The sequence below is a fragment of the Hibiscus syriacus genome, unplaced genomic scaffold (assembly GCF_006381635.1).
Source record: "Hibiscus syriacus cultivar Baekdansim isolate YM2019G1 unplaced genomic scaffold, ASM638163v2 tig00111273_pilon, whole genome shotgun sequence".
Classification (NCBI taxonomy): Eukaryota; Viridiplantae; Streptophyta; class Magnoliopsida; order Malvales; family Malvaceae; genus Hibiscus; species Hibiscus syriacus.
In genome coordinates, this window is record NW_024063040.1 from 136,273 (window position 1) to 154,358 (window position 18,086).

At 34.9% G+C, this 18,086-nt stretch overlaps 2 protein-coding genes, 1 long non-coding RNA gene and 1 pseudogene across 4 annotated transcripts; 2 read left to right on the forward strand and 2 right to left on the reverse strand.

Annotated features, from left to right (window-relative positions):
* The first annotated feature begins 541 nt into the window (after positions 1-541).
* Positions 542-2,096, forward strand: LOC120157531 (GDSL esterase/lipase At1g71691-like). The gene is made up of 4 exons (XM_039168634.1): positions 542-859; positions 938-1,059; positions 1,180-1,419; positions 1,516-2,096. The coding sequence occupies exons 1-4, from the start codon at positions 583-585 to the stop codon at positions 1,984-1,986; spliced, it is 1,110 nt and encodes a 369-aa protein (XP_039024565.1). The 5' UTR covers positions 542-582; the 3' UTR covers positions 1,987-2,096.
* Positions 2,097-4,071: 1,975 nt separating this feature from the next.
* LOC120157672 lies at positions 4,072-7,500 on the reverse strand. Its single transcript, XM_039168736.1, has 3 exons — positions 7,239-7,500; positions 5,074-5,188; positions 4,072-4,360 (listed from the first exon to the last, which is right to left on the reverse strand). The coding sequence occupies exons 1-3, from the start codon at positions 7,455-7,457 to the stop codon at positions 4,287-4,289; spliced, it is 408 nt and encodes a 135-aa protein (XP_039024667.1). The 5' UTR covers positions 7,458-7,500; the 3' UTR covers positions 4,072-4,286.
* A 2,913-nt stretch (positions 7,501-10,413) lies between these two features.
* On the forward strand, positions 10,414-12,914 carry LOC120157603 (annotated as a pseudogene).
* Positions 12,915-13,783: 869 nt separating this feature from the next.
* LOC120157673 lies at positions 13,784-15,117 on the reverse strand. 2 transcript variants are annotated; one of them, XR_005519156.1, is made up of 5 exons: positions 14,932-15,105; positions 14,697-14,846; positions 14,460-14,585; positions 13,901-14,034; positions 13,784-13,801 (listed from the first exon to the last, which is right to left on the reverse strand). It is a non-coding gene; the product is annotated as an uncharacterized LOC120157673 (long non-coding RNA). The 2 variants fall into 2 exon arrangements; XR_005519155.1 differs by lacking the exon at positions 13,784-13,801 and having other exon boundaries at positions 13,826-14,034; positions 14,932-15,117.
* Positions 15,118-18,086: the final 2,969 nt, after the last annotated feature.

An 18,086-nucleotide genomic window follows, 5' to 3' on the forward strand; every position in this document is an offset into this window, starting at 1 on the left:
TTAAAATTAAAGCTAACAATAAAACCGATCCGAACCCACCCTGTGGATTGCAATCCATGGACTCATAGCAATGTCAATGACGTGAATGGGATGAAATTATCTAAATCTAATAAATTTTGATCTGATTTAATAAAAAAAATAATTTAAGTTTGGGGATCCGACATAAGTACTTATGTAAATAAAAAAGTCAGTATTAGATTCAAGATAGAAAAAAAAAATTATCCAATTTGATCCAAGATAATTATTATAATGTTTATTTATTTATCAAAAAAATTGTTTTATATCATATGTATTAAATTTAAAATAAATTTAAAATGATTCAAAACAGGAAAACCAACTTGCTCCGTTGCTCGTGCACATCCTCAAAATGGAAGTAAAAGGAATGGTTGGGGATGTTGGCCAGGGCCGTGAGAAATAAAGCAATGGCTGCAGGGCACGAAAACAGATGAAGTGATTTACTGCTTTTCCAACGACCCACCTTACCTCTCTTATTTAACACCTTCACCACTACTCCCCTAGTGTACTCAACTCATCTCCTTTCTCTATCTCAAGTTTCTTCATATTAAAGCTTCAAGCTCGGCAATGGCGTTGGGGACGTATTGCCTCGTCGTTTGCCTGAGTGCGGCGTTGAGCGATGTGGTCTTAGGGAAAGGACCAAACCCTTTTTTACACGAGGGCCGTCGGAATAGAAGAGAAATGGTGCCTGCCATGTTCATATTTGGAGATTCTCTCATCGACAACGGCAACAACAATGCCCTACCTTCTTTTGCAAAGGCTAACTATTTACCTTATGGGATTGACTATAATGGCGGTCCTACTGGTCGTTTCTCCAATGGCTATACCATGGTTGACGAAGTTGGTCTGTCAGTGAACACTTTTTTTTTGTCTCCATTTAAACCCGATTGTAGGCTAATAATGAATGTGCGTGGTCATGCAGCTAAGCTGCTAGGGCTTCCATTGATTCCCGCGTTTTCTGAAGCTTTCGGTGACCAAATTCTTCATGGCGTCAACTACGCCTCCGCGGCTTCCGGTATACTCGACGAAACCGGAGGAAACTTTGTAAGCATTTCTCCTATACATGCACATGATTTTATCTTTTTTTTTTCCAAATTAAGATAATTTATTTCACGTGATATGTAATGTTGCCTATTACTCTAATGTATAACATCTTTTGTTCAGGTGGGTCGAATACCATTTGATCAACAGATTCGAAATTTCCAGATCACGTTGGATCAGATAATGATGAATCTAGGTGCAATCGATGTAGCAGAAGCACTGGCTAAATGCATTTTCTTTGTAGGAATAGGAAGCAATGATTACCTCAACAACTACCTGATGCCAAATTACCCCACCCGAAATCAGTACAATGGCCAACAATATGCCGATCACTTGGTTCAAAAATACACTCAGCAACTCAGGGTATGTTGATCACTTCATCCGACAATCTGATCGCAATATAATATAACATGTCATGTTGAAAGGATAAATTTTGGAAATTTAATTACTCACGCGCAGACACTTTACAATATGGGAGCACGTAAGTTTGTGGTAACAGGGTTAGGAAGAATGGGGTGTATTCCTAGCATTATAGCACAAAGCAATTCGGGACACTGCTCGGAAGAAGTGAACAAGCTGATGGTACCTTTCAATGCCAACGTCAAGAAGATGTTGAACGGGTTTAATGGTGACCTGCGGGGAGCCAGATTTATATACGTGGACGTGGCTCACATTTTCGGAGACATTATAGCCCACCCTAGAACTTATGGATTCAGGGTGGTGAACAAAGGGTGTTGCGGCATCGGGCGGAACAGAGGCCAAATAACCTGCCTTCCCTTGCAAACACCCTGCAACAAAAGGGATGAATACGTGTTTTGGGATGCATTCCATCCCACCGAGAAGGTCAACATCTTAATGGCCAGGAAGGCCTTCAATGGCGACCGTTCCGTTGTTTCTCCCATCAACATTCAGCAGCTTGCCAGACTTTGATCTTTAACCCAATCAAACTACCACTGTATCAGCCACTATTTGGTTTCTTTTCTTTTACTTCTTTCATTATTTCCTCTTTGATTAGAAATAAACGCTACTTTTTGGCTTCACCCTACTATTTCAATACCTACTTTAATTCTTAGCATAGAGTTGCTTAGTAATGTTGAATACAATATGATTATACAACAGAAGAGTAACAACAATAATTAAAATATAATTTTATAAGGTTTGATGGGATTAACTTTTGTTTAAATCATTAAAACAGATATAATGCACGTAAAAAAATTGTATAAATATACAGTTTGATTAAGCTGTAAGAAAATCCTTTTTTGTGAACTCTTCACCGAAGAGCCGTCTAAGAAGTAGGGTTTCTCACTTTCTTGCCCTATTCCGAAGGTTGGCATGATATTTGAGATAGTTTGGAGATCTGGGAAAAAAACTATAATTGAGAAAAAAGAAAGAAAAAAAATCATTTAAGAAAAAAGTCATTGATGGAAGGTATACGGTGGTAGGGGGAGGAATAAGGTGGTGGTGGGTATTTGAAAAAAAATTAAAAATTAAATTTTTGTGGGTAAATTAGGTATAAGATCATTGTTTAAGGATATATTTGATATTTTAGTAATAGTTTAGATGTAAAACTAAATATTAACTTTTTTATTAAGGTTTTCATGTCATCAGTTTAATAGAGATGACAGTAGAGTGACCGTTTTGTTATAAATCGATAAAGTTAGTGGTCATTTTATTACAAATTGATAATGTTAGTGATCAATATGTTACTTTTGAAACTTCAATAGTAAAAACAAAAATCAGCGACCATTTGTGTAATTTACCCTATATAATATGGACCAAGTATTAATTCGGATGAGATCTTTTAAAAGAAGATAAATTGGGATGTAGTTAAACATGATCATCTTCTATTTAAGGGTTTATAAGACCAAGAGTAGTTTAGGAATTGTTTAAATAATGAATAATAAGAGTATGTTAGATTACCATTGAGTGTTTGGATCAACTGACACATAATTATTATAGTTTAATTGTATTTGAACATGACACTTTGAGAATATAATGTCGTTAAATATTTGAGGGGAAATTATTATTTTTATCCCTTTGACCATATACCATTTAACAAAATTAGTCTTTACTTAGATTATTAAAATAAAATAAAATAAAATACAAGTTAAGAAAATGATAATGCATTCTTGTTTTTTAAAATATTAACTAAAATATATATAAAATCATTAAACAATAATTACAAAATAACATTTTGTTTTTTTAATTTTAAAGAAAAAAAATATATAGTATGATGGAGCCTGAGAATATTTCAACTATCAATTTTAAAATATAATGAGCCTGAAAAAAAAAACAAAATCTAAACTTGTAACTGTACTTGAACAAATATATAAATGTCGTAAGTAGTTACTATCCAAACTCAACTCACCCCAACAGCTATACTCCAATAAGATATCGATTCTAAAGATGACAATTTAATCTTAATCCGATGAGTTTCGATCCGATAGAATCAGATTTTTTTTTTAAAAAAAAATTAGGTTTGGGTTGAGTTTTTTTAAGGGAATAAGTCAGGTCGGGCTCGGGTGGAGGATGAAAAACTCTGACCCGACCCGAGGATAATAATGTAATTTCCTTCAATTTTTTATTTTTTAATTGAGTCCTTATTTTATATCGAATCGAGTCGGATTTATACTCTAAAAAATCAGGTCGGGTCGGAGTCGGATGAAATGTATATATTTTTTGGGTCGGCTTTGAGTGGAGGGTGTATATTTTCAAGTCGGGTCGACCAAAAACCCAGACCCGTTTCCATCTTTAATCGATTCTTCCAAACTGTTTCCTCAGCATACATTGTTTTTGTACAACTTAATTTTTGTTTGCATAGATATTTTAGTGAAAGTACAGATATTCGAGTGGATAACTAAATCCAGATATAATGCCCAATTTAGACAAATTTTTATTGTTCGAATTAGTTTAAATTTGAGACGAATCAAATATTAAATAAATCTTCGAGCTTGGATGGATAACTCAAGCCTGGTACAATTCTACTAGATGCTGATTCATGATCAATAGTTGGTATATCTTGGAGCAGAATTTTGATGATTTTAATAAATATAACTGAGAATATAATAAATCTAGAGTTCGGCAAGAAAGATCTGAGAGTTGCATTTCCCATGTATCTGCTGCTAGTCATGGGATTTTAGATACCCTAACCACACAAAGGATTCAAATCATAAAATTCAGTTTCAGATTGAAAATCAAAATGTGTGCATGCTGCTAGCTCTTTCGTCTCTTTAACGTACGCGACGAGCCTTTTCTTCCTGTCCCAACCCGAGTGATTTCTGTGCATTTGCAATACCTTCAGGATCTGTAACAACATACACCCACAGGGTTAGAATTATTTTGTTTACTAAGAGTGCATAGCTTCAAAGAAATTGACGACCATCGACTGCCGGAGGCGCTTTCTAGGACATTGCCAAGATAATCAGGATCAGTTACTCCAACTTTTCACTTTTGTTAAAGTATTTGTATCTATCTTATATATACGGACATGACTAGAAATATCCTCCAATTACAGGGAGAAAACTTATTAGAAAATGAACATACTCGTGTCAGGCATATGCCATATCCAACTCACTCGAATTCTAGCACAGTAATTAAGAATTTCTAATGTTCAGGTGTGCAACTAAACTATGCCGTAAGCTACCAATCAAAATAATTAGACTCAGAAATGGAAAAGACATTTGTGATTAAAAGAGTAAGAATCACGTCTGTAGACGAATATGACCTAAAATCTATGTTACTTGGACTTGACTGTTAGTGTCATACACGAGTATGTATTCAATATGGATACATGTTAAATTTTTTATCCAAGTGTTTACATGTATTTGGGGGAATCTTGGTGAGTCATATATCCATACCATGTCTGCATATGTGTTAGACACATATACGAGTGTTAGACATGAGTACTGAAGAAAAGGATGGGAATCCAAAACAACCCTGATACAGAGCATAATTCATTGATATTTAATGTTCAATATTTGAGCTACCAATTACTTATTTGCAAATAAAAAATCTCACCGAAAAACTGAGTGAATATGCGCGTGAAGAAGCTCAAGTTGCGAGAAACATTGTATGCCATAGCAGGTGGAAGAGGCTTCACAACAGTGTCTATGCTAAAAACTCGTTGCAGAAACTGTATGAGCATGAAAATGTTGGAATACTCAGCTAAGAGGAGAATGAACAACAATACTCAATAGGGACATATAGAAGACAAAAAAAAAAGACAACGGCATTTAGACTTATCAGCTACTAAAATAGAAGTTTGGATCTGCAGAAAACAGTTATTTGTTTCAACAATAGTGTCAGACTGTAATTAAGAAAATAGCACAGTATATATTAACTAGTTCAGTGATATTAATGTTTACCAAGCACAATCATTCTTTTAAGTTTTAACATCAAAATTTCTCCAAGAGTTTATAATTAAAGTAAACTTTTATGATAATTTCCTTTTGCTTACACCAAGGTCCATTAAACAGCACACTTTTGAAGATGACTTCATGCAATAAATGATGCACCATAAGGTCCTAGGAATCCTTTTATTATAATTACCTAATTTAGGAATATTTTTCTTCCTTTTTGATGATTTTATTTTCAGTTGCTTTAAGCAACAATCAAGAGATCAAGGGGGGAAACAAACAGCAGCTGTTTTCTTTGGGTTCACGAAAATCTGCAAAATTGTTCAACTTAAATGCATCCAAGTAGAAAATGAAAAAAAAATGTAGAATGCTGAACTCTGAAAACAAACAAACAAATGCATGAAGAGATTGATGTATTGAGCTGCAACATAATCATGAATGAAACATCCGAAAGTCTGAGAGGTGTTCTGTGGATGAAGAAAGTCTGTGGTGTCAGAGAATAATTTCCTTCCTATGTTCGTTAACATACTTCTTAGTATGTGGACGAATACGAAGGGAGTTTTTAATGAGACCTCCAACTTCTATAAAAAAAAATAAAATCCTAAGGCACTCTTTTCCTCCTTCCGCTGATTAAGGAGCTTCTCTATAATCCCCTCTAATCAAGAAGGAGGTTTTTAATGAGGCCTTCAATTCCTATAAAAAAAAAACATCCGAAAACATGGATATTGAAGAAGCACTAAGAGGTGCTCAACTCGGATTGAAAAATGATGAATCAAGTCCAGGTAACTTAACAAGCAAAGGACTATCCTCAAAATGAGACTAAATTATAGGTTAATGCAATAAAAAAACATTGAATAGTATAAAAAAATGTCATGTTTGTGATAGATATTAAATATGAGCAGAAAACAGAAACTAGGAATTTAAAATATATATACCAGCTCTATGCATGGCACCCATGAGAAGAATATGCAAAACAAAAAGTGTAGGAATGGTTGAATACCCTCTTCAGTTTGAAATACAACAAGATTTGCCATATTGAGATGAAGACTGCAGATTGTGATCAAAATATACAGTCCGCTGATTAACTATAAATAAAGTTGCTCTGATTCTTCTTTCTTGAAGTACTCATGTATGACACTCATGTCCAACACATATCCAAAAATGAATATGAAGATATGATCCTCCAAGGACCTTCTAAGTACAAAGATAAACTTGGGGAAAATAGAACATGGTAAATCTAAGTCAAAAGTAACAAAGACTACAACACCCCTCTCCAAAAACAAGAAGCGTATTTTTAAAGTAGAATGGTAATGTTAAGCAACGCACTTTTCATAAAGGAAAAAAAAAACTGAGGGGCAAAGGACCAAAACTGGGGAACAAAATACTTCTCCTCAACAAGTTTGATGTATAACGTGATTTTACCATAGTTCATATCGTGGTTATAGGGAAGGTATGTCTTTTATGACTCTTTCACTAAAACAGTGGTGTCAGAGAAGTACTCAAGTAATCATTATTAGGCATGCAATTATTCCTCAACCTTGCATCAGTCAAATTTCAGCAGTTACGAAATTGAACATAAGATTGGCTTGGATTCTAGAATCTTAACTTGGGAATACCTTATTGTTTGAATATAAAAAGTAATTAGTATTTTATGATTCTGAAATAGCAAACCAGTCAATAAGAGCCACAATTAGACTACCAGGAGAAATTATATAAACCAATTGTGAAAAACCTGACCCAACATGCGTAACATTGCTTTCTCGAACTAGGTTTCCTTTATAATCAAATATAATTACAAACGCGGAATGAAGCGAACGAGAAAATGACCTGGAAGTTGCGCTGGAAGCTGTAACGGAGTTCAGGGTCAATCTCGAGGGTGTCGTCGTCTTCAATTCGGGAAGAGGCGGACTTGCGGCGAGGGACGTGCATTTTGGCGGTGGAGCCCGGCTGTTTGGTAACCTTGAGCTTGGCATCGGCGAACTTGTCTTGGTCATCATCGACCCTCCATGGCGCTTTGCTTAGCAGCTCTTTCTTTGGATTTCCCATCAATGGCTGGTGCACAAGTTCAATGTTTTATTTCCTTCCTTATTCATGGTTTAAAAGCAAGATAAGATAAGGCCTTCTGTTTGGTTGCAAGAGGAACGCTTTCCTGTTTTTGTTAAAAAGTGAAACCGGTTTACGAAGTAAAAGTACCATGGAAGCCCCTGTACTATATATCAGATTATATTTCGGGACCTTTACTTAAAAAATGTATAAGCATACCCTTGTACGTTACAAATAGAGTAAAATTATCCTTCCTCAATCTTTAAGGATAAATACATTTGAAACGATGATTTTAAAACAAGAGTAAAAGCTAAAAGATTTAATTTTTTTTTAATTTTTAAATTGCGTTTAAAAGCATATTTATGTTTTTTACCCTTACGTCACATGGACTCCATTCATTTGCAAAGAAAGAACTCTAAAATCTTTTATTTTTCAAAAAAATATGGTTGATGAGAAATGAGATTGTTTCAATATTAAAATTTGGATGTTGATTAGTTATTTCTCATTGTTAAGTATAAAACAACTTGGTGGTTTAAAGCAAAGCGTCATGTTAATCTTGTCTCTGTGGAGCTGGTCCTACGAGTGCAGATTCCAGTTTGGTTAAATCCAAGGCGGGTTATCCGGTGATTGCTTGGAAGCCGCCTCAGCCCGGATTCCTATCCTTCTGTTGATGGAGCTTGCTCTAGAAACAATGGCATATGTGGTATTGACAGTTTACTTAGGAACGATAGTGGAAAATCCTAATGGATTTCTCGTGTGTTGCTGGTTCTGGGTCGACTTTGTTAGCTAAACTTCTGGCGACCCGTTAGGTTATTGATCTCTTCTTTTCGTCTGTCTGCCATTCTTCTTATCGGTTAATGGAGAGTATTAGTATTGCTAAGAATTTGGTCGGCATCTTTGATGATTATGATCTTGTTTGAGGTATTCTTGGGAGTGATCGGATCTGTTTTGTTTTGAAATTTTCTTCATGAGGTTCAATGGCAATACTTGTGGCTTTTTATTTGTGTGGTTGCCATAACTGATTTCTGTACTGTTATTTTGCATGAAATTTGATGTAATTTAGCATTAAGTTTAATAACATCCGGACATTTTTTTCCTCCTAATAATGTCTGATATTGTGGCTTGCATTTTATTAATTGCGAAGGGGTTTTAACGAGGCATTTACCTTTAAAAAAATATTCTTAAAATTTATAATATAAGGTTTAAATGATCATTTGCCTATTTAAAATCACTTTTAATCAAACATTCAAAATTTTAAACTAAACAAACAAAAGTACTTTTCAAAATCACTCTTATAAGCACTTTTTCGCAACACACTTCTCGAAGACAACCAAACTAAATAATAATACAAATGTCATTTGTTTATTGGATTCTAAATAATAATACAATGCATAAATTTTAATTGCTTAAATCGAATAACCTCGTGATAAAAGAATTGTTGTAATTCCTTAAGATCTCAAGTTCGAACACCAAAAATATTAAAATAATTATCATTTGTTGTAAAATAGTGTAGAATAAAATTAAATAAATTGAAGGGTAAATTATGTCTACAATTACTAGACTATTACTTATTATAAATTTTAAAGTTTTCTTCACGTTATTACTTCTTTTACATATATTTAAAGAAATCTAGACGGATTATATTCCGTACCATATCGGATAGTTGTCATGTCATGAAATCACATACAAATGAGTAGATGTTTACTAAGTTCCCAGAAAACAACAGTTCCAATTGCTAATACTGTGTTTGGGGCTTTTTTTAACATGACAGAGATGAAAGTAGATTAGAACTTTAATGTCAAAAAACTATACAAGGGCTGCTGAAGAATATGTATTGAACAAATATGACAGTATTTTCTTGTAATCTCCTAGTTAGTATTCGTATTCGGATCGATTATATACGGAACCTGCAAAGCACGATCAAAACCTGTTGTTAGTAACCCAAACCTCGTTGCATTGCTTTAACTCTTTATTTTTGTTTAAGTACCTGTAACCGTCACTCATGTTCAGCCCATATGATCTCCATAGATCCTTCAAAAACATGGAAGAAGTTCTAAAATGTCCTAGACTTACACCCAAATCCGAGTAACATATGATTCAAGCGCTCCAATGGTCTTATATTCCTTAATATAGCAGAGTTTCTGCTCAAATTCGGGGGATAGGGCAACAAAGGTCTAGTCTACGGACTAGGGTAGTAGGGCATATAACTCAAACTCGATTTTAAGTGTATGTCCGACATGAATATATATGTTCAATTTGGAGGTCCTTGAAGGATCAAAATCTCGTATCCATATCTAGATACGCATCGGACACAGTGACGGAGTTATGTGGGAAGTGGGCGGGGCTATGCACCCCCATCTTTTTAAGGTTTAATTGCTCTGTAGGCCCTTGTAAGTTTAAATATTAATCAATTTAACCCGTTCCCCCACTGTCAGGTTCTGGCTCCGTCCCTAATCAGACATAAGTGCCGGATCCAGCAACATAAAGCCAAGGTTCAAGTGGCTCACCGTTATTACTGCATAGGACCAAATGCTTTTTGCATATGCGAGCAAATGCTATATCTAAATATCACTACTTTGAAGGAGGAATTTTTTTTAATTGAAAGATAATATGAATTTATAAAGGACCTAACCTGTTTAGATCCAGATGCCTCGCGAAGTAATTTCTTCCGTTGAGACCCTTCTCCCACGTTTTGAAGGATGTTAGGAAGTTCAAGCTCACAAAGTGCCTCTCGTACAATTCGTTAATACTGTCAAATAGCAAAAGAATGAGAACTTTCGAGTATCCAAAGGCTAATAACGCTTTATTCCAATACAAGAATCAACAGATGACTCTACATCTTTCTTGAACCATACGTGTCTAATACTCGTGTCTGACATGGATATGGACCCCTAACGGGATATGGCCCTCAAAAATCCTTGAAATATATAAGAAACATTAAAAATATATAAAAATACCTATGCAAGACAATTATCTGACACTTCCGAATCCAAGTAACAGTTTGCAAGGCGTAACTTAAAACTAAGCAAAAGAACCACCACAATGCAGAGAGTATCAAGAATATATATCTTACCGGATCATTCTCATACGAGAGAAGTTCGAGCTTTATTGGTGTTGGGTCTCTCCTTGCCTTATCCCATAGCATCTTTCCTTGCCTTACCGAGAATGAACTTGAGGTTCGGGGACCTCCGGTTTCGAAAGCCTTTGACCTACAGGGAAATCCTACAAAGGCTGCTGAAGGTTTTTGTCGCAGTTATGTTGTTCCACTGGACTCTATGTTCAGAAAGGTAGATGGTAAAACAGAGTATGTTTATTTGTGTAAAAGAATTTTCCCGAATTACTTTGGAGGTTTTATCTGACGAGTTACCTGGAATGCTTGCTAAAATATCTTTCCTGAAGTCCATGCGCTGGAACTCACAGGTCTTTTTCAGCAGACCTATTTGTTGGATCATGTCCCTCCACGGAGATGCAGTGGTTCCATTTGGATTTGCTAGGATTTTGAGTGAAAACTTATCTTATAGTCTTCGTAATACTCCAAAAGCTGCTATCATAGTAGAAAGTGCAGAATCTTATCCTAGTATAATAAAGAGTGCTGGAATTGATATTGATATTAAGGATGGAAAGAAAACAATTTTGGAGAGCCTACATTTTTAACAAACAGTGTCAAAGGGAACATTGTCTTTCAGGAAAGCTTGTTCAATGAGGTTGTAAATCTTGTTGAAGCACCTGTTCCACCGCTTGGGAAGTTTAAAGAGCCTTTCTTAGAGCTTCCGGGCGATCACTTGACTATGGTTATGCAGAAACACCAAAAGTATTTTCCTATTACTGATGTTAATGGAAAGCTGTTGCCCTATTTCATTGCAGTGGAAAATGGAGCAATCAACGAGATGGTGGTGATAAAAGGAAATGAAGCTGTTCTTAGAGCTCGATATGAAGATGCCAAATTTTTCTCTGAGCTAGATACAAATAAAAAATTTAAGGATTTCTGTAGTCAACTGAAGGGGAATCTTTTCCATGAAAAGTTGGGAACAATGCTGGACAAGATGATGCGAGTTGAAAAAATGGTTTGCAAACTAAGCGTGGACTTTGGAGTTGAAGAAGATATGCTTCTGATTGTTAAGGAGGCTGCATCTCTTGCCATGTCAGATCTTGCTACTGCTGTTGTCACCGAATTTACTTTACTCTCTGGCATAATGACCCGTCATTATGCATTTAGAGATGGCTATTCAGATCAGATTATTGAGGCCTTGTTAGCGATCACACTTCCTGAGTTTTCTGGAGATGTGCTTCCAAATGGTGATGTGGGAATAATTATTGCAATAGCTGACCGATTAGATAGCCTTGTTGGCTTATTTGCTGATGACTGTCAGCCTAGCTCTACAAGTGGTCTATTTGGCCTAAGAAGAATATCTTGTAGCCTAGTCCAGATATTGGGGGAAAAGGATAAAAATATGGATTTAAAACATGCTTTGGATCTTACTGCTGATGTTCAGCCCATTAAAGTGGATGCAACCACAATAGAGAATGCATATCAATTTGTTACTCGAAGATTACCTGGTTGATAAGGGAATAAGTCCAGATGTGGTTCGTTCTACCCTTGCAGAGCGTGCAAACTTGCCTTGTTAGGCTGCTAAAACAACACATAAATTGGAAGCCCTGTCGAAATGAAATCTTTCTCCCACAGTCGTAAAAGCATATTTTCGCCCAACTAAAATCATTCATGGAAAGGAGGTAGACGCTGATATTGAGGTGGATGTTGACATATTTGAAACAAATGAAGATGATATTAGTCCAGAGACTACTCCGATTAAACCTTATAGCATAAATGATGGCAAGGTGACACCCATAGAAGTGGAGGATAGAAAAGGAAAAATAGCTGCTTTGCTAAAGCAACACGAAGCCATTGTCAAGGGGGTGGCTAAAACTGCTCCTATACAAGAAGTTCCTTTGCTTGGAAGCGGAATAAAGATCGAGGTATGTTGCATCAATGATGGTGCCAAGACGTTGTGGAAAACAAAGTATACTGATAAATTCTATAGTGGAGACTGCTATGTCGTGCTTTATTCATACCATTCAGGTGAGGGGAAAGAAGACTATTTTATGAATTTATGGCGTTATTTTAGGGATTATCTGAAGGCTTTGATGCAATTGCCATCACGAATGGAGCATGGATTCAATAATTCTTACCAACCTTCGGCTCGAAATACTCTTTTTGAAGATCGTTATGAGCATCCTCATCCAACTCTCCTGCGCTACATTCCTGATTCCATTGGAAATTACATGCAAAACTTACATGCTCAATATAGGCGTAGAATTACTTCCGAGGAAGGAGATTGGGAAAATGTTAGCTGGCAGCCTTATCAACATTATTCTCTTCACCCACAATGCCATCATAATCTTGGATATAGTTGCTTCGCTAATGTGGTGTTGCTATCACAAATTCAATATTTTGATCCTTGAGGACAAGGATCGTCTAAAGGGGAGGAATTGTCACGGTTGAGGGAGGAGGAAAAGCACGAAGAGAAGGACATTGGGGATCAAAAAATGAATTAGGGATTTCAAATGAGGATTTGAAGGAGTTGGGAACACGTGAAGGGCATGGATTCATTAAAACCAACGCTGAAGAGGAAAATGAAAACAGACTTGAAGAATTATAAGCCCAGCCGATTAGAAGGTTCATAGTTTGTTGCATCAATGGACAGCTGTTATTTTCAGTATCTGTGAACAAATAAAACCATGTACTGGAAAAGGGAAGTTTTATGATTGAAATGAATGAAATCTCAGTTTTCTTGAATTCCTTTTCTTCTCTTCTTTAATCTCCATTCCTCTATTTCCTTCGATTCTTCTTCTTCTTTCACAGGGTCATAACAGAAATATTTAACAGATCAAAGATTTCTAAAATGAACGACCTGAAAACTAGAGCAAGCAGGATCAATTCAACTTATTTCAACACATTGGTGATCACAGGATTGTTTGCAGAACAAAGTTCAAAAGCTCAAATTGGGTGTATCAAAGATCTAAATGAAAGCAGTTCAACACAACAATCATCATAATCAGTCATAGCAACCCTTAAGAAAGAAGCTAAACCGAAAAAACAGTGGAAAGCAAGATTCAACCTATTTCAACACATAGATGATCACAAGATTGTTTCTGAGACAAAGTTCTGGAGTTAGAAATATGCAGAATATGTAAGCAGTTAAACACAATAACATTCGTCATAATCGGTTAAAATAACTCAGAAGAAAGAAGATAAACTTAAAAACTAGTGAACAGCAAGATTCAACTTATTTCAACACAAAGATGATCACAAGATTGTTTCCGGGACAAAGTTTCGGAGTTTGAACAATCTATAAATTAAGATCTATATACGTAAACGGTCCAACACAACAAGACTCATCATAATCAATCAAAGTAATTCAGAAGAAAGAAGCTAAACAACAACTCACTTCTTCCATTACTAGCTTGACAGAATCACTTATGACCTTCATCAATCTATCATCATCTACTCCACAATCACGGATTTCTTGAACAGGGACATCACCGACATCGGTTAGCACCCGTGGATCATTTAGTTCCTTCCCTGTAGGACCAAGGAACACAGTGAGAATATTATTAACAGGTTAACTGTTTATAATTTAGATTCCAAATGTCAACCACTTCCATCACAATGTGTCCAAAATTCATATCGTCATATTGTCCAAAATACAAAGAAAATGTCTAAAATACATGATAATTTGAAATTTAAAAGTGACTGCCAAGTGCCAACATTAGTTTTTGACCCCTATTCAAGCACGAGTATAGGGATATGGTACTCCAAATACATTAAAAAACAATTGGAAAATTTTGAACATACAGGTATCAAACACTACATATCCGTTACTAACATCTAAATCTGAGTAATATAGACCAGTAGTCCAGTACCAACAATAATTATATATATAATTCTCATAGGAGGGATATAACAACATGATAACATCCATTACTGAAAGGAAACGAAGAGACCACCTTCTTCAGTGGTAGAATTAGTGCTGCCACACCAGATAGCCTCCCGAATACGAGGAGGAGCAAAAGCGGGTCCTTGAAGAAAGGATGCATTATGTCCTAGCGGAACTCCAAGCAGCGTTGTTGATGCTAGCATGCACAAGTTGTCCCAAGAAATAATTTTAATTATGAAGTTCAAAAGCCTTAAAAGGGGTAATCAAGAGAAGCAACCAGTTTAAGTTATATATATATATAATCAACCTTGTGCTTTGCCCTCTCGCCCATAAGGGTAAGAGAAGCATCAACAACACGATTTTGGCCCTGATTCTATCAAATCAGAAGGTATATTCGCAGCTTTTAGCTTTTGCAAATAATGAACCCCTCTTCGCACTATCCCTGGGCCTGACATATCTGCGGGAAAAAAAACATTGATTCATAAATTAATGATGATGGGTCGGCTTAGAAAAATGAAAGCAGACGTATATTTGTTGTGTACCTTTGAGCTTGAAGATGAAGTAGAAGAAGGAACTGGAAAGCTTCAAGTGAGTGAGTAAAAAACAGGGGAATCGGACATGGAAGGAGGCAGTGGGGGTGGGTTGCTTTGTACGAACAGTGTGAAAATTGCGAAGACGGTACATTGGATTACCGGAAGTGATTGGGGATACGGAAATAAAGGCAAGGATTAGCGTTGGTGATTTGCTGAGTCACATAGGATAACACGGGATGGGATGATGCCACTAACTAATAACCATTATTAACCAATCACGAGGCAAACGTCACGCACTCCAATGCATAGTTGATACTCGTATAAACATAATTGATATTAAGGATTTAACTGCTATAATTTTAACCATTAGGATGGTCGGTCTTGATATCAACTTTCCAATGTCAATACTGAGAGTTTAACGGCTATAATTGTTTGGAGTTTTTCATTACACCTAAGGGGTCTTGACTTCGAATCCTACCATTCCTTTGTTTCCCAAACTTTCAAAAAGTCATTTCACCTTGACATATTTTTTATTGATAAATAGATCTACGAATATCGTAACAATTATAAAGCAATATTTAATTAAAAAATTAATTTATTATTATTTTTAATTTATGGCCTCTAATAAAAATAACTCCATATTAATTATTGAAATATATATTTAAAATTAATAAAATAGATAGATTAAATCAACAGTTGACACTTTATTCCTTGAAATCTAAACAGAGAGTTGTAATTAATTTTTGGACAATGATCAACTAATAGAATAATGATACATATACAAAGATAAGGTTGCAGAAAGAGTATACAAAATGGAAGAGCTAAAAGTTGAACCTCTTTCCCCATCTGTCATTAGGATTTATATAAGAATTTCTTTTATACGTTTAACAGGTTAGGGTTCTGTTTCCTTTTTGATTAGGTTATCGACCATATTTTATGTGATTATGGTTATGAAGTTGATGGTTTTAGTTGGCATATTCTGTTTAACAAGTTGTCTTAATTATTGCATTGTTATTAGAAATCCACAAAGCTTTGGCTTTTGCACACAAGATTTGGTTCTTGATGAAGAAACTATGCTATTTGCAGCAGATATCATCATTTATGCTACTGGATACAATAATGAACTCAATTTCAGAAACATTTTTGCGTCTCCTGTTTTCCAATAATGCATAATGGGGGTCATCTTCTTAGGTATTTTTCTTTCTAACACATGTATAGAAAAAATTCATTCGTGGCTTTATTTTGAGTAGGACTGTAAATGAGACGAGACAGATCGTAAGCTATTCATGTAACGCTCATTTCCTGTATATGTTTCCGTACACAATTCACAGATGTTACATGACTTTTAGAACATTTCTTTATTTGTAAAACTCATAAAATTTTGTTTCGAAAATAAAACAAAACATTTTTGAAATAATAATAAAGCATTCTTTGTAACATATTACAAAAAATTATCAGTTTAATACATTCCAGAGCATTTTTTCTTAAATTCAAATTCATGCCAACTAATTTTTAAAATACATATGATTATCCTACTGTTACTGATGAGTCAACCTTGGATTGATGATAGCTGCTGTTGCACTCCTTACTCGGCTAGTCTTTGCTCTTACCTACGCGTGAAATTAACACACTCTAAGTATTTACTTAGTGAGACAATATAATGTAAATGAACTGCAATTCATATATAAGCATATCATGGTTATTGAAATACGAACTAAATCGTTTACTTCATAAGAATCAGTTAACCATCTTAGTTAAACCAAGTTTTTTTTCATATAATCATCGAAAATATTCTTATTATGCCCAACATACCCATTTTTTTGTATATTTTTCCCAATTATTCTTTATTTTGCTCAATGTATATCAAATGAGAATGTAAGGTACATGCATTGTACCGAAGTGTCGAAATGGTCATTCACCTTTTATTAATACCATGAGTGGCACATTTTATGCCGAAAATGCACCGTTATGCATTTAACTTTCATTAATGACACCTTTTATGCCAAAATGCACTGTTATACATTTTACTTTCATTAGCAACACCTTTTATGCCAAAATGCACCGTTATGCATTTAATTTTTATTAGTGTAATCTTTTATGCCAAAATGCACCGTTATACATTTAACTTTCATTAGTGACATCTTTTATGCCGAAATGTACCTATGACTCTCAATGCACATATAATGGGCTTTTAAGTAAAATTTACCGATTTAAACATTTATTTTGGCAACATCGATAACCATTGCACAATATCATCATTCATCCATTCATTTTAGAGCAGTTCATACTCTAAAACTTATTCATAATATAATTTCTATATACGAAATGAAAATATACCAAAATGTTGTAAAATACACATTTAACAAAACATTCGAGGTTGACTCATTGTGAGTCTTCCTCCTTTTATACAAGTACAATAAATGCACTCACCTGATATGTCTCGCTAGTATGTTGTAATGATGTTCGACTATTCAACAACTTTATCTTTTCCCTTTTTCTTGCTTGACTCAAGAGCTTGGTTATGATCTATACAAACATCCATTAAGTACACATACCATACCAATGTTAGTATACTCTAACATTTATACTTTAAAAAATACTCAAAAGTACTATTTTATTCAATTTCAATCAAAATTCATCTTATCTTAAGTTTTCCAGACTCAATAGTATCGGTACCCCTACCATGGTATCGATACTTCTCTACTATGGTACCGATACTCCCTTTCAATATCGATACTATTTATGCATTCTGGAATCCATGGTATCGATATCTTCTTCTTAGTATCGATACCCAATTAGTATCGATACTAATTGCATCAGTATCAATATTGTTCATCCTATTTCCCTAATTTTAAACCTATAGTATATGTACTGTTCTTCCAGTACCGATACCCTTACCCATATTTTCCATTTTTCAGCTCGATTTTTACCCAAATTTCGTTTAAATCTCTTACTTTTACCTCAAACAATACCCTTAAACTTAACATCACTTAACCCAACTAACTTTCCTACATTTAGCTTCTTATAACATCTAAATTCTCCAAAAGACATCCCAAACCAAGAATCATACCACTTTTTCATACATGTTTTTAATCACATCCAATGCTTCTAATCTCTTATTTACTTATTTGACAAGTCAAATATACTTGTAAACCTCAATAAAA

What these genes read in the sequence shown, in the direction of transcription:
- LOC120157672 (XM_039168736.1), bottom strand. Translation starts at nt 7,457, where the DNA reads ATGGGAAATCCAAAGAAAGAGCTGCTAAGCAAAGCGCCATGGAGGGTC. An exon ending in GCTTCCAGCGCAACTTCCAG is followed by an intron (nt 5,189 to 7,238) that starts GTCATTTTCTCG and finishes ATGCTCATACAG; the next exon opens with TTTCTGCAACGAGTTTTTAG. An exon ending in CATATTCACTCAGTTTTTCG is followed by an intron (nt 4,361 to 5,073) that starts GTGAGATTTTTT and finishes ATGTTGTTACAG; the next exon opens with ATCCTGAAGGTATTGCAAAT.
- LOC120157531 (XM_039168634.1), top strand. Translation starts at nt 583, where the DNA reads ATGGCGTTGGGGACGTATTGCCTCGTCGTTTGCCTGAGTGCGGCGTTG. An exon ending in TACCATGGTTGACGAAGTTG is followed by an intron (nt 860 to 937) that starts GTCTGTCAGTGA and finishes GTGGTCATGCAG; the next exon opens with CTAAGCTGCTAGGGCTTCCA. An exon ending in ACGAAACCGGAGGAAACTTT is followed by an intron (nt 1,060 to 1,179) that starts GTAAGCATTTCT and finishes TCTTTTGTTCAG; the next exon opens with GTGGGTCGAATACCATTTGA.